This window comes from Aythya fuligula, chromosome 1 (assembly GCF_009819795.1).
Source record: "Aythya fuligula isolate bAytFul2 chromosome 1, bAytFul2.pri, whole genome shotgun sequence".
Taxonomy (NCBI): domain Eukaryota; kingdom Metazoa; phylum Chordata; class Aves; order Anseriformes; family Anatidae; genus Aythya; species Aythya fuligula.
This window is the reverse complement of record NC_045559.1, coordinates 105,787,565-105,803,239: the sequence shown is the minus strand read 5'-3', so window position 1 is coordinate 105,803,239 and position 15,675 is coordinate 105,787,565. Positions and strand designations below refer to the sequence as shown.

Genomic DNA, 15,675 nt, shown 5'->3' with positions numbered 1-15,675 from the left:
TGACCTGGTTTAAAAGCAAAGATGAAATCCATGCTGTCTATTTCACAAATCCCACAAAACTGAGCGTATGTGAGAAATTCCACATCTGTAACTTTACAGATTTAGGGGAGCAGGATACAGGGTGGAGTATTAGAGCTGAACTGATCTCTCCTAAGGCACAGAAGGATTTTTATCACAAGATCGGCAGCGACGCTTTGGCTTGCCTCCAACTGCGTATTTCCACAGCAACCTCGCTGGCCTCAGAAAAGGCTTCCAGCTTCCAGAATGCAGAGGCACCGAGGAAGGGCCCCTCTGCAGATCCCCCTTCCACGTCCAAATAGCTGAACTCAACTAGTTTCAGCCCACACTATGCTCTCCCTGCATGAACAGACACTGCTCTCAAGGCACAAACGGTACCCTGAAGGATTGTAAGGGCGACAAGAAAAAAAAACACAGCAAATAAATTCAAATGGATTAATGTACATGCTAGGGTTGATCTTAATTACCCTGTTCTGTTCAACAGTAATTTACATCTCGGTAAAATAGTTCTGAAGTAGAAGAAACTGGCTTTAATTATTATATGCTCAGTTTACTTGATGCACAATGTAAGGAGGTTAATTAATTACCTTTCAAAGATTTCCTGTATGTTTGCTTGCTCTGAAACCCTTTATTTCACCACTGTGAACTGCATTTCTTTTCTCCATCTCTCCTCCACATCTCCCCCCCGACTTCCCACAGAGAATAGGCCTCTGTTACCACCGAAGATTTAACAGGGAGACATAAATCCAAGTAAATTTGACATGCATGTGAAAAAGGAAATATAAGCAAATTACAGAACCAAGTTGCTTGCAGAGACTGATTCGTTTGAATTCCTCTATTTAACTTGCAAAATGAAGGGGAAAATCTCCAACTGTTTTAAAAACTAGAAGCATATTAGTTCCAACTGCCGCTAATCCGCCTTTTCTATAGTAAAACCATCAAGCAGAATGAAACAATACGGTATTTTGATACTGGATACCGAACAGCTGCACCCCATTTTCAAAGGCAACAAAGTAGAGCAGCACAGCTAAGCTGCCTCAGGAATCAGGAATGAGGATCAAATTTAAGTTTCTGGGCAGCCTGCGTGGCAGTGCTTTTGAGAACACAACAGTACAAATACTTGGTTTTCCTCATAATTATGTTCTAATAGACCTTGAAGCTACGTAATTTCATTCCTGCATGCTCCCTGGCTACCTTGCTGCTCAGACTGGTATCCCGATGAACTCCTGTGACACTGGCATTGGGCAATGATCTGTATAACGCCTGAAAAAATCCTGCAGTTAAGTTTTTTGGCCCAGTACTGAAGCTGTTCATAAAGTATTCCCAGACACATGTAGTTTTAGGCAGAATGGCACTGAAAACACATACACCGACAGCTGTACAGGTAGAGGACAGCGTGAAGCACATGTAGTCGAGCATGTTCCCTGGCACAACAGAAACAGCTTGCTTGCTTACTTGACAGGAAAATCCCCAAAGCTGCTCTGCGGAGCAGTCCTGTGCAGAAGGACTTGGGGGTGTTGGTGGATGAAAAGCTTGAAATGAGTCAGCAACATGTGCTTACAGCCCAGAAAGCCAACCATATCCTGGGCTGCAACAAGAACTGCATGGCCAGCAGGGTGAGGGAGGCGATTCTCCCCCTCTGCTCTGTTCTCGTGAGACTCCACCTGGAGCCCTGCCTTCATCTCTGGGGACCCAGCACAAGAAGAACATGGACATATTAGAACATGGGCCAGAGGAGGGCCATGAAGATGATACAAGGGCTGGAGCACCTCACCTGTGAAGAAAGACAGAGGGAGCTGGGGTTGTTCAGCCTGGAGAAGAGAAGGCTCTGGGGAGACCTTACAGCAGCCTGACTGTGCCTAAACGGGGCCTGCAGGAAAGCTGGAGAGGGACTTGTCAGGGAGTGCAGTGATAGGACAAGGGGTAATGGCTTTAAACTAAACAAGGGGAGATTTAGATTACACAAGAAATTACAGAAGAAATTCTTTACTCAGAGGGAGATGAGGCCTTGGCACAGACTTCCCAGAGAAGCCATGGTGCCCCATCCCTGGAGATGTACAAGGCCAGGCTGGATGGGGCTTTGGGCAACCTGGTCTGGTGGGAGGTGTCCCTGCCCATGGCAGGGTGTTGGGACTGGATGATCTTTAAGGTTCCTTCCAACCCAAACCATTCTGTGACTCTGTGATTCAGAATCTACTTCTGTAGTAAACACATTCATAGCAAAGCACTTAATTTGAAACATGCAGTAGAAGGGGGTTCTTAAAAGCATTTGTGCGTAACTTCAGAAAATTTTCCGTTTTTTAAAATTACTTAACAAGTCATCGGTAAAGTTATGACTTACTCTCCCAAAGACCACACAATTACATCAAATGTCCTTTTAGCTTACTAGGGAACCATTTCTCTGCCAGAGAAAAATATAGCTGGGGTATCAGAGTTGAATTTTCCATTAATTCAATTTTCTCTTTGGCTAGGCAGCCAGAGTTTGGATTTAGCATATATTCAAATTTCTGGCACCTTAACTTATCCTGCAAAGCGGTTACCAGACTGGACTCATTCATTAGGCCATTCAGCTATAATTAATCACTGCTCAGGTTTCACCCTCTGCTTCACAACAAAACCAGATAAATCCTTGTGCTGAATTAAAGATCAGTTTTTTCTTGTGTTTTGGCACACACCTGACTGGCAGTTCAAAAGCACGTCTGAACTGTCAGTAACTACAGAGCATGCAACAAAATAGAGCTGGCAAGGACAGTACCTTCAACAAAACTAGTAAAGGGACTCTTAAGAGTCTAAGAGCTTCTGTTATCCTTCAATAGTTTCAACTTAATTGCGATTAGCCCCTTCATAGGTAGCACTCTGATATGACGTTACCTTCTTGTTTGCCGCCTGCACATTTCAGGGTGACCAGTTTTTGAAGCGACAAGAATATGGGATATATCCCAGTCTTTAGTAGTGTCTTCAAAACTTATTTCTGATGGAGTTACCTATTAAATTGTGTTCATTGACACCGTCTTTCAGGCCCAACACTCTCCTATTTAAAGAGTTAATGTATTATTAATTTAAATGTCCTGGGAGCTGACTACATGCAACCCAAACATAAAATGCAGATTTTTCTGGTCCCAAAGACGGTGTTAACATTTTTGCCCCTTGAAGTTCTGCAACTACAGTTCACTTTATTTATTTTTTTTTTGCAGGAGATGTCATCTGCATTCCACAAACATGAAAAGTCAAGTTCTCTTACACTAGGAGTGAAGTTGCACATTTTGACTGCTCAAGAGACCATTCTGCTCTTATGTGTGCTCCTCATCCTTACTTTCCACAACCCCAGAGAGCTGTAGAACCAAGCTGACAGCCTGATCAACGCACTACTTTAAATCAAATAATTTTTCTGGGATACTTTTTAGACAACGTTACATTTGTACAAGGCTCAACTTTACTGCAAGAGCTGATTGGCAAGAGAAATGTGAAATTGTATCTGTGGTGAACTACTCAAAGCCACACAGCAAAAGAGCAAACGCAACCTGCAGCCCTTCTGTGCACTCACCACATCTCACTTTCAGTTCTGAGCCGCAGACTCCAGTTTCCTAAAGGAAGTTGCATACCAGTCCATAACTTGCAAATGTATCTGCCAGTGAGACACTGAAGTTCAAGCCTTCACTACCCCCACAGTCAGAGGTTATAATACACTGCATCTCGCAGTTGGATCAAACAACATCATCTACCACATTAACACAGACTTGTCTTATTTTCAACAAATTGCTATGGTGCAAAATAAAGATTAACTCTTCATACAGCTACTCAGAAGTTTCCATGTGACAGGTGGACAACACAAGATTATTCCTTTACTTGGCATGCAGTAAAAACAAGAGTTCTGCTGCATGAGGTGTAGAAGAAGTTTGTTGATAAAGAATTATGATGATGATCATTTTCCCATGCTCACTGAACAAGCCGGTTTCTCTACAGAAGGAAATTTGCTTAAAAAATGCAATTTTACTATTGTAATCAGATTAATGTAATTCCCTGTGATGCCAAATTCAGGATTCAATTGGTACATCTTACACTGCTGACCCAAAAGTCTTTCAGTGACGTAATGTTTTTTCCATCTACGAAGTGTCCAAGAAATTAGAGGTATATAAAACATCTGACTGCTTTCCCTACAATGTTCACATAGATTCTCTTTTTCTGGAGGTCATAAACTAGCTGGTTTTGGATTAAATATAAGCAGCACAGATATGCAATCATTAAAAATTCCACCCAAATCCTCATTCTGAATTTAGTGTTTACACCACAAATAGCCATCACATCTAACATGGACAACTATGAATTGCCAGTGTGGTGTCTTCATACCATCCAACAATCCTCACAACATCCTTCACTGAACAGTTCAACACACAAACCAGAAGAACACAGGCATCCTCATCCTTAAGCTCCCTCTCAACATAATGAAATATATGAAATATCCTATTGTGTGCCGCTTGGAGGGACTGTATCATCATCCTTTAGCAGGATCTGTGAAAGGCTACAATTTCAGGCAACCAAATCACTTCAGTGTTCTTTGTCTAAGTATCTTTATGCATGCACATATGGATGGATGGATGGATGGATGGATGGATGGATGGATGGACGGACGGACGGACGGACAGACGGACAGATGGATGGGGTCTGTGCCTGTACCTGTATTTATGTACACACTAAATCTAAACTTTTAACTTTGAAATTGACTGATAGATAGTCGCAGTAGATCTTGTATGGTGCACACTGGCTGCTGAATAGCTGGACGGCACCTGGCGTATGTTCTTTTTCCCCAGGATGACTAAAGCGACTGTGACACAGCCAATGGGGCTTGTGATATTGCACTTACTCTGGGTGGGACAGTCTGCAGGGCTGTGATATAGTTCTCCAGAGCAATGCGGCGACGGTCATTCAGCATGGCTTCCACCCGTGCCATGTGAGTCTCCACCAGCTGTTGTCTTTCATTTGCTGCTTCTTGTTCCAGTGATTCCACTTTCTCCTGAAAATGCTGAAAAAAACACCCATCACAACAGGAACAGTGAAGACATCAGCAGACAAATACAGATGTGAAAACTTTTGTCTGCAAATCACCAGTATGCTTCCTCATGACAGTCTGCCTTGGCTTCCACAATCTCTGTACTGAATGCACTGTTTATTGATTTCAGCAGGAACTGCTGATGCCCTCTATTCCTGAACACCTGGCCACATTTTATTAATCAAACATTTCAGCACAACCACCAGTGAATCCTTCATTTGACCCCTCAGACTGTTCAACACTAAGGAATTCAGCCTAGAAAAAGGTGCAGTTTGGCAAGCACTTGCCTCCTGTAATCATGAAGGCTTTCCACGTACCAAAGTGACTTTACAAACAAAACTACCTGGTGGGGGAAAAAAAAAAAAAAAAAAAAAAAACACAAACAAAACATTCAAGCCATACAGAGTCACTGTAATTGCTTACAAATTGGCTATCAGGAACTAAAAATGAGCTCAAACTCATTCCAATAAAGGAAAAGTTTTACTGGGCAAAATATACAGAGAGCAATGTTGTGGGATTTAATATGCAATGCAGTCTGGTTCTCAGCATTACCTTTTTATAATTTTGCACTGAATTCCTCCTAGCAGTACTGAATAATACCTAACATAGCCACAGTGGGTTTCAAGGAGTGTCTGGCTTGTCAGAAATTTTGAATTATAGTATTATTTGGATAAAAGAATTTCTGGCTGAGGGTTTCTTTCAGATAAAACTGATGGTGATTCCTTCCTTAAATCACATTTTTCATCTCTGCTTTGAGATTAGGTCTTGCAGCTTATTAGTTTATCACATCCTAAATTCTGAGAAGGACTCACAGTGAAAGCTTTCAGTTCTCACTGATGGCAAATCGAAATTCAAGTCAAATTCTTTCTCTCTACATACACACTCACTAGTTCTGCGCTTCTGTTCCAGAAGTTGGCTGCTAAATACAGAGACACCCAGCAGCCTCTAACAGCTGGAAACAAAGATAGCAACAGCAAGAGCAGAAAATAACATTAAATTCCCATATAATTATGTTTTAAAATTATACCACCGCTCACACCCATTGTATTTCAACTGCAGCCCCAGCTGTAAGGTTGCAGTAGCGTTCTCCTTTACCTGGATAACAGCTTTCTTGTCAGCCTTTGGCAAGTTCTTTGCTTGGCGTTCTGCTTCTTCCCATTCTCTCATGACCTAACAAACAAAACACAGAGCGTGACTTTCAAATTTTCCTCTCTTGTCTCAGGGCCCAGAAACAGCCAAGCACTGTAGCTCAGACAATCATCTTTTTATATTCCTCCCCTCCTTTTATCTCTATAAGAAAGCAGTTACAACATTTAACAAAGGCAGAATCCTGTTATTAAATTAAACAAAAACTGAACCACTGTGTCTGAACACTGTACCAAGCTCTTATAAAACTTCACGGTGAAGCAACACAGCAGTCAACCACCCCTCAAGCAAAGGAAGTGGAAGTCTCTACAGTGAACACACTAACCCTTCTTCATCTCAGACGAAAAGGAAAATGTTTCCATCTTAGTGTATGCCCTTGGTCAAAAGAAGCAAATTTCTACTAAATGACATTTCTGGGGGGGAAGGAGGTGGGAGGAATCACACTTTTTTTAGATTTATTTGGACTCACTGGCCTTTGAGTAGGACAGATCAGGAATTACATGCAATTTGTGCTAGGCTGATCAACAACAGGTGCCAAACATTTCAAGAACTGAATATACTTTTGTCTCAAGTACAACACAGACAGAAAAGATAATCTAGAAGAACTTTCAGCATCATTCATTTCAGCAATATATGAGGCCATGTCCTGCAGAACAGAGGGCAGTATTTCAGTAATCAGGAAATAAGTTACTCTTAATTAGCCATTTATGACATCTGAAACCTTCTCACGGTCTTACTTATGGACTTCATAACTGGCACATACTCCTCACACATACTCCTCAGATAATACTTTTTATGGAGTAACTGCTGTCACCAAATGCAGTGCACACAAATATGTGACTTGGTTATTTGCAAGATTAGCACAACGTCAGAAAACAGAAGAAACCTATAAGCAATTCCTCAAAACGCACATTTCCTCTTCTTTCTCACCCCAAACCACACTTTCATACCATTTATAACAGAAATTCTCAAACATAACCTTTCTAAAGGGGATTTAAGAAAAGCTCAGAGCTCCTATGTATAACTGAAATTTCATTGGGATAAATACCAAAGGCAAAGTATATCTGCTGTGTCTCACGTCTGCTAGTAGAGCCTCAATCACTCAGCTCCTGCCTCAGGCTCCCTAGTTTTCCAACATGCTGGACATCATTAATCAGGTTCTTTCCTGGACACACAGGAGAGTGCTGGTGGTGCCTGTGCCATTTTACAAAACCTCAAGGCTCAAAGGAGGCTTTTACAAGTCCCATTTCCTGAAATGTAATCCCTTCTCAGTTCTACATAGGGTTGTAGACCCTAACAAATAATCAGCATAAAGACAACAGCACTCAATACTGACTCCATATGTGAGATCTTATTGTCAAGTTTTCAGCTTTCTTTTGACTCAAACCTTGGGAATTTATTTCAAGACAACAATAAAGCACTCATAGTAAAAACAGACCAACTTACTACCAGTAATTATTTTTCAGACAGAAATTCTGGCCTCAATAATGGTCCAAATGAGTGGAGGGAGGTCTGGGTAGGCAAACGTGATTTTGAAAACTTCTATGTGGTTAATTGTTTTGCCTACCTCTGGGCTTCAGCAGCAGCTTGGTTAGACAGCAGTTGTTGTAAGTACAAAGGCCTGAAATCATTTTGGACTAAAGTTTCCGCTTACAGTTCCCAGTAAAAAAGATGAGCTAAGTTAAGATTGTGATTTTTAAGAATTATAATACAGCCTAAAAATACCTCTTCAATTTATGTAATCTTTTAATCAGATAAATACATACCAATGTGTAAATTGTACCTAAGCTCTCAAGAGGTGGGAAACCAAAATTTACAAGGAAACAAGCTTACTAAAAGAGGATGTTCTGTGCTGTGCACTCAGTTTATAGGCTGAACCATCACTGTTACTCAGTGCACAGAAGATTGTACTGCTTCTCCAGCAAAGTAGTACTAAAGAACACGAAATGATAATGCAATTTAGTACACCGTGATGTGTTCTCAAAAAAAAAACCAACACCCAACTTACTAGTGTTCAGAGTGCTGCTCTGTATTAAGTGCACATTAGGTATTCATCTCTTAATTGTGCACTTAGGCCATATAACTAAGGTGGCCTAGAAAATGTCACTCACAGACACAGGCAGCATCTTTTTAGAGAACTGGAATGTCAATGGTGCCAGGGTATGAGCACTACAGAAGACCCACAAACCGTGGCATTAATTCAAGTGCTAAACTACAATGATACGTGTTAACGCTTGAGCATTGACCTAGATTGGCAAGTTTCTGATTCTCTTCTCCCGCCCCTCCTTTTATGCCTTCAAATCACATCTCTGACATCTGCTTAATACTCTTTATCACTATGAATGAGCAGTCAATGGGTTTTCAGAACAACAGCTCCTTGCAATTTTATCCCCAAACTAATCTTGAAAAATTTAAAGGCAATGACACTCTGCTAATCCATATAATGAAAACAAGTATTGTGGGTAACAGGATAAAGAGACCTTTGACTGGATCAGGTCTCTCTGCCTATTATATTTCTTCAAATCTTTTAAAGCATTGAAGGTGGGATGACAAACTGAAAGGCTGCACAGGTAGCTGGGAGGAATGTAAACTAAGGGATTCAGAGTTCAGCTCAAGTATGAGAGCGAATGGCTTGTGAAGAAAAAAAGAAGGAAAAAAAAACAAACCAGAGTGACACGGCTGTTTGCAGAAACAATATTAATTGTAGAGACTGCAGAAACTCTGCTTTAGTGTTGTTTTTTGCAGTTGGGAAGATTTCAGTGGTTGAAAGGGGTGGGGGTGGGGTGAGAGCCTGTGTGTGTGCTCTAACTGGAGACGCAGCTGCCCTACAGCTACATATGGGCAGTTCCTACCACCAAGAGAAAAGCTGGGCTCTCACTGAAGGCCAGACCTTTACAGAATTACGAGTGATTAACAGCTGTATGACAGTACTCTGTGGAAAACCAACAAGCAGAAAGGAAACAAATACAATTAATTTTCCAGATATGTATGTGCAGAAAAAGGCCAAACTTGTCCAGTGTGCAGTTATAAACCTATTCTCCTTTACTGAAAGCACAGACCTATCAAAGCCACGCAGATTTATGGCTTTCCAAGGCTTTATGCCAGGAAAACAACAAGTTCTGGTTGAGATTTAAGAAGCAAGCTGTTTCAAAGTCAAACTTCTTCAGAACTCAGGACTTACTGCCTTGCAGACTTCTTTTGAAATTGGGCTGTAGGGGACAGCAAGAAGGAAAAAGGAAGCGGGGAAAAGTGTCATTCATTATTAAGAGCTATGCTAAGTACAAAAATCTCATTACACTGAAACCGGCAGAATTTATTCCCTTTTTTTTTACGCTGGTGCACAGAAGCACATCTGCAAGGAAAGAACTTAGATGTTTGGGTTACAGCAATCACACCAGCAGAGGTGTTTGAAGGCCTGCATAGATAGAATGTCAAAATCATCACAATATGATGACTACTTTCGTCAAGGGCTTTTCTTTCACACTTAAGTCTTGACCTTTTTTCTGGTAATAACATCATTAAATCTCTTCAAAGAACCCTGAATGTAACTGAGGGGGGTAACTCCTGCTAAGCTGACAGCTTTAGAGAAGGCAAGAGCCCTCACATGCAGTAACAGAGACACTGTTATCCAGGCAATATGGTACTGTTGGTACTAACAAACCTCTCAAGGATGTTGGAACAAGCAGCATACAATGATCCAAAGTGGTGGTGAACCGCTAGCCAACTCTTGTTACCCACGTCTGCTTACAGATGAACACTATCAGCTACTACGGGTTTGTTGGTGTGACCCTACCTGATGAATATAAGAAAGAAAAGACCTTTGATATCCCCCTGGCACCCCTCCAAATTATGCACTGATGGATGTCACCCTTGGTATGAGAGAGGAGTGATGCTTTATACTATGTCAGAAACTTTCTTCTCCTCTCACAGTTACTAAGGGAGACTTCTTCCTATAATGTTTTGAAATCTATGTACATTGTATTGCATACAGGTTGTGAAGGGGGAAATAGAAAGTAAGCAAACCCTGATTAACTGAAACTGTATTCAATGTATGGAAAATATCTTCTGAGTTGCTTAGAGGACTAATCTTCGTCTCCCAGGAATCTAGACACAGACCACGCATTTTGACGTACACTGTTTGATGACTAACAGGATCAAACACGTTGTTTTAGATGCATTTTGTGTTTCATTTTTTAAACTATGCTCTCATCACAGAAAGAAACTAAGTATCTTGAACACAACGCTAGCTCTCACTCTCAAGTTCAAGCTTGTTGAGGACTGCAGTATTTTCAGATATTTGCCTTGGAAATGAACTTCCAAGAAGCACGACTATTCTGGGAGACAAGGTATCATTAAGTTCCTGTCATAAGTACTGTGCACAGTATGATACCCAAAACATTGTCAACAGCCATGGAAAGAATAAATACAAGACATCAGGACATCTCAAGATGTTTTAAGGAAAAAACGTATAAATATACTGCTTTTTTTGAGTAAGGTTCAGCATCTGGTTTCTCCAGGCTATTTAGCAGCAAGTATTTAAGTGAGGGAATTGTACAAAAGTTAACGAACTGGAAAGAGAGAAAGGGGAATTGTACCAAAACAGGAAACAACTAGGGCAGTCTGAGATAAATTAACATATTTTCTTCCTGTTACATAAGAGAACAGCAAACATGTAAAGGTTGCACATGAATGGCTAGCCTGTTTGCATGGGAACACAGTTTTGCTGTTATTTAGAGTAGCATTACTTAGGAAAAGTTAAAAATTGTATGTTAATGTAATGCCCTTTTTACAGCACTGCCTTGGAAAGATTGTAAGACTTGTTCTTCCAGATGCCGTGCAGATGTAAAGGCAGAAAAACCTTCACTCTGAAGTCTGCAGGCATGGACAGAGAAGAGCAGAAGGGATTAAAACTGGATGAGGTAGAGGTGCATCAGGTCATTGTACAAGAAGAGCATAGACAACCCTAAAAAGAGTCTGAGGAGCTGTGAACAATGAACCAACATGACCATGCACAGAAGCAGGGTCTCTTCTCTGCCTGTCTATTTTGATGCAAGGAGAGAAGAAACAAGAGTTGTGATAATTTCATGCTGAACAACAGGAAAACTCAAGAAGAGAATACACAGAAAATCTGCATTTGCCATGATGGCATGCTTCAATTAAAATATTTAATCTCAATTTATTTTTTAAATGCTACAGTTTCCTACTCCGTAGATGATTAAGCTTTATACGTGAGCTAGAAAACATGTTTTTTTTTCATAATTATCTGTTACAAAATAAAGTGTGCATTAAATCAGTACTGTTTAAAAACCAGCTCATTTATTAAATATGTGTATTTAGTTAATAACTGATTTATTTCTGATTATGTCATTTATCAAGATTAATGGAAGACTTGATTTTCATAAAAACTGATCATTCGCTAAGACACGATCATTTGCTCTCTTTTAATGAAAGAAAAAAAGGACATTTCTGCTCCTTTATTATCTCCATTTTCCAGCCTTGAAAGAACCAGACTTTGAGCTACTAAGCCAAAAATGAATAAATATGTTCAGTGCAGCTGGAGGGCTTAACTAGTGACTCTCACTAGCATGGACACAAAGGGTAAGTTGTTTAATTTATTTGGCATTCTTTTTGATCTAACAAGTAACAGCTTCAAATTAATTTTTAGTTAAATACATATTAAGAAAATTCCTGATTTTAAAGACAATATAAAAAGCGATAAATTGCCAAAAAGCAGGCCAGTGGTATAGGACCCAGAGTTACCACAGTTCACATGAGAAACAAGACGTGGAATGGTAAACTAACTGCTTTTTTTCTCCCTGCCCATAAGATCTTTTATTTTTAAAACATTTGAAACATTAGGTGGGAGAGGTTAGCTCAGTGCTATACAAGACATTACTCATAGAAGGGAAACCTGATTTTTAAAAACTGAAGTCACCTCTTCTTAAAAGCTCTGCAGGTGTTCTGCATACTTCAAGACATGTACTTTAATGTACTTTAAGCTGTGATTTAATCATCAGCATAGACATATTAAAGATCAGTTAGATTCTCTTTCTTTCTTTCTTGAGGTACCTATTTTGATTTCTCAGATCTGATTTAGCTTGCTGAACTGCACAGAGTTGTGTTTTTTTGTGGTTTTGTTATTTTTTTGGTAAGAGTGACAAGGCAGCGAGCTGAGAGAGCTGACCTGCCTCACCCCACAGCTGTACGCTCATTAGTGCTGACAGGAAGGATGGCTGGGAACATCCTAATGAGGGCAGAGCACGTGGCAGTGCCAGCGTGATCTTCAGTCAAAGCCTTGAACCACAGCCTTCATTTATTGAGTTCCCCCAAATGAACATGGTAGAGCATGCAGAACATTTACCCAGAAGTTTTTTGAGGCTACAGTTCAGTAGCTTTTCCAGTTAACTTTCTTAGCCTGAAGCACTGTCGCTGTATATTCTCCCTGTATGCTGTTTCTGGGTGCCTATGCATTTGATTAGTTCTTCTGTGCAAACCTTTCAGCTTTGCAGAAAATAAAAAAAAAACAAACTGCAGTTTTTACAGAAATATTGCCCTTAATTACTCAAGTTTTACACTGCATATTGAATTTCGGAGACAACAAGAGGAGAATTTGAGGACTATTCCAGGAAAAGCTGCCATGTTTACTGTATGTGGTTTCAAGCAATGACTGCCTCATGTAAGATGCCCTGGCCTATTTACTAGAAAGGTGCAAGACGTAGCTATAGTGCTAATAGAGGAGGACTTACACTAAGAGTCTAATCTCAGGTTTACTCAAACATTACAGCGAAAAGCTAAAGGTTAATGTGTCAGTAATACAGCAGGGGAAGAAAGTTACATGGAAATAATAATTATTAAAATATCTACACAGCATATGCAGTGCATCTGAATTATATTACATTAATTTCTGTGTTCTTCCATCCTAAAAAAATATGCATCACAGGATCTCCTTTAAATCTTTCATATTTTTTCACTGCTGTTATTAGAGCAGAACTGTTGCAATTTTTATTAGCATTTCTGTTATAAACCCTGTTTTTGAAAGAACAGATAGCTCTTCTCTTAGTGTTCAATAAGATTAAAAACAGTATATAGTTTCAGGCTACATAAAACTCTCTGGTTTAAGAAAAAAAAAGAGTTGGTTCAGTTGGACTGGTTGAGTTCAGAAGCACTGATTTCTCCTCTTTGCCTTGGCTTTAGATGCATTTTATGTTACCTTGAGGCTCAAGAGCATTAGATGAATATATGCAAGCTTATGTTACACCAGGGCATGGCCATGTATGCATACACCTGGAAAATGAAGCTGATTACAAGCAATCTACCTTAGCCTCTGCAAAGGAAGGATGAATAACACTGGTAAAGCTCTTCATGTGATTGTAAGAATAACATCACACACCAAACATTCTTCAACAAAAATGAAAGCAATTTTTAGCAGAGTTTTTTTTTTTTCTTTTTTTTTCCTACCAGCATAAATAGCTGTAGCAACCTAGGGCCACAGCTGTGATCCAAGCACAAACAGATGACCTTGCCAGCTCCAGCTGAATTCTTAGATGGAGTCAGAAAGGCAGTAAATACAGCATTGCAGATGGGCACGGCAACCCGCATAAGCCTTAGGAAACATGAAAATAAAGGTCGTCGAGTATCTTACAACTTGAGAGACAAAGTTCCCTGCAATGTTTAGTGATAAATCTACGATACTATGATAAAGAAATCTCCCCTTACCTGAGACATCCTTTCACGATGCTTGGCTTCAAGTCTCTCCTTGGCTTTCTGGAAATGGGCATGTTCATTTTCATCCCCGGGTGTCTCCAGGTACTTGTCAACAGCATCAGGAGTGCTAGCAGCTGTGGTAGGGACTGAGGTGAAATTTTGAGAGAGGGAAGGGAGGGAGAAGAAAAGCAGAATTTCTACTTAAGTACAGATAAAATTTAGTTGAACCAGGCAAGAAACATCTGTTCTAATTTTCATCAGAATAAAATCATACACGTAGCCTCAGAGGAGTATATTACATGCAGTAAATACATATAAATATACAAATAAATAAATAAACATATATATATTCTCCCCTTCTCCCTATCATGTTATAATCCAGAAAAAACTCTTCAGCAAGAGCAGGCAGAGCAGTATTATCCAAACAGGTTAGAAACCACTGCCAAAGGAAAGAATTAGAAGGAAAAAAAAGCTTGGCAATGACTAAAGTACATAGACCAGCAGAAAGCAAACGACATGCTTTGTATATTAGTTTATCTTTTAAAAGCTGAATTGTAACACACAAGTGCCAATGCAAATACATTTTAAAGCACCTCTGGATCCCGTGGCACTTTAATAAAATACCTCAAATCCTTCCCTTAATGACAGTTTGGCCTCACAGATATTTACTTTATTTGTGACAATGTTGACTACTAAAACCCCTCATGGAGGCTGGAAAGCATGCTGTAAAGACCAGCCGTTCCCGTCAGATAACTAGGCTGTACCTATGCACCAGTAGCAGGAAGAGGCACACTTGGTATAATTCAAGGAACAATTTTTTAGCAGTAGCATCCAGCGGCTCTAGATTAAGTAGTGTAACATTTCTGTGCTAGAGACATAAGAGCAATTCAAAAAACTCTTAATTTTGTTCCAGCTACATTATCACTGAAATCTTCATTATCTAATCAGTTTCTTTTCCTTGGTCACTGTTTGTTCAACAGTTGCAAAGTTAATTTTAGAATTTTAACAAACAAATACATAGAGCTGCACAGGATTTCTTTAAAGTCTTATGACTACGTGTACAATAGTTTACTTACAGAGGTGGTATGTTTTACGAGGAAGACTGATACAGGTAGAAAAAAAAACAACCCACAGGCTTCCCTGCCTCCCACCCTTCAAACATTTCTCAGGTCTTCAACAGAAGCAAACTTCAGTCTGAAGATTAGGCTGAGCAATAATAACCAATATATATTCGTGACAACTCTCCTCAAAATAAGTTGAAATATAAACACATTTATGTTGGTTGAATTATTTTTTTTAATCATCAATTACAAGTACAAGCTCTCCATGTATTAGTCCCAACGAATGCATCCTCAATTTAAGAAAAGCTTAAAGCAAAATCCAACTTGTTCCTCAGATTTTACATTAGATGTCTAACACCAAATGCAAAACAAAAACAAACAAAAGTATGAACAGAAAGCCTTGGCTACATTTGAGATATGTGCTGTGTAAAAGGCACAGATGGGCTTAGGCTGCTGCTGATGGAAATTGGACGATGGATTTTATATGCTACTCACTGGAACATAGGATAGGCCTTGTTAGTCCCAAAATATCTACAAGCAACCCAAAAAATCCTATGGAGAAATCATAGGCAGTGCAAACTGCCACTCCTTCCACCGCTTTTAGATGTTTTATAAATATTTAGTTGCAAGATTTGCATTTTGTCAACCTTTATATTACTGAAGCATTGCAACAAACAGGAGCAAATGAAGCTCCTGGCA

At 39.8% G+C, this 15,675-nt stretch overlaps 1 protein-coding gene across 2 annotated transcripts in view; it reads right to left on the bottom strand.

Annotated features, from left to right (window-relative positions):
• The window catches only part of APP (amyloid beta precursor protein), a 178,157-nt gene that overhangs the window by 55,648 nt on the left and 106,834 nt on the right, over positions 1 to 15,675 (bottom strand). For both annotated transcript variants that reach the window (XM_032183216.1, XM_032183224.1), the window contains 3 exons: positions 13,928 to 14,061; positions 6,161 to 6,235; positions 4,880 to 5,038 (listed from right to left, as the gene is read on the bottom strand). In XM_032183216.1, coding sequence (XP_032039107.1) covers positions 4,880 to 5,038; positions 6,161 to 6,235; positions 13,928 to 14,061 — 368 coding nt within the window. The remainder of the gene's footprint in view (positions 1 to 4,879; positions 5,039 to 6,160; positions 6,236 to 13,927; positions 14,062 to 15,675) is intronic.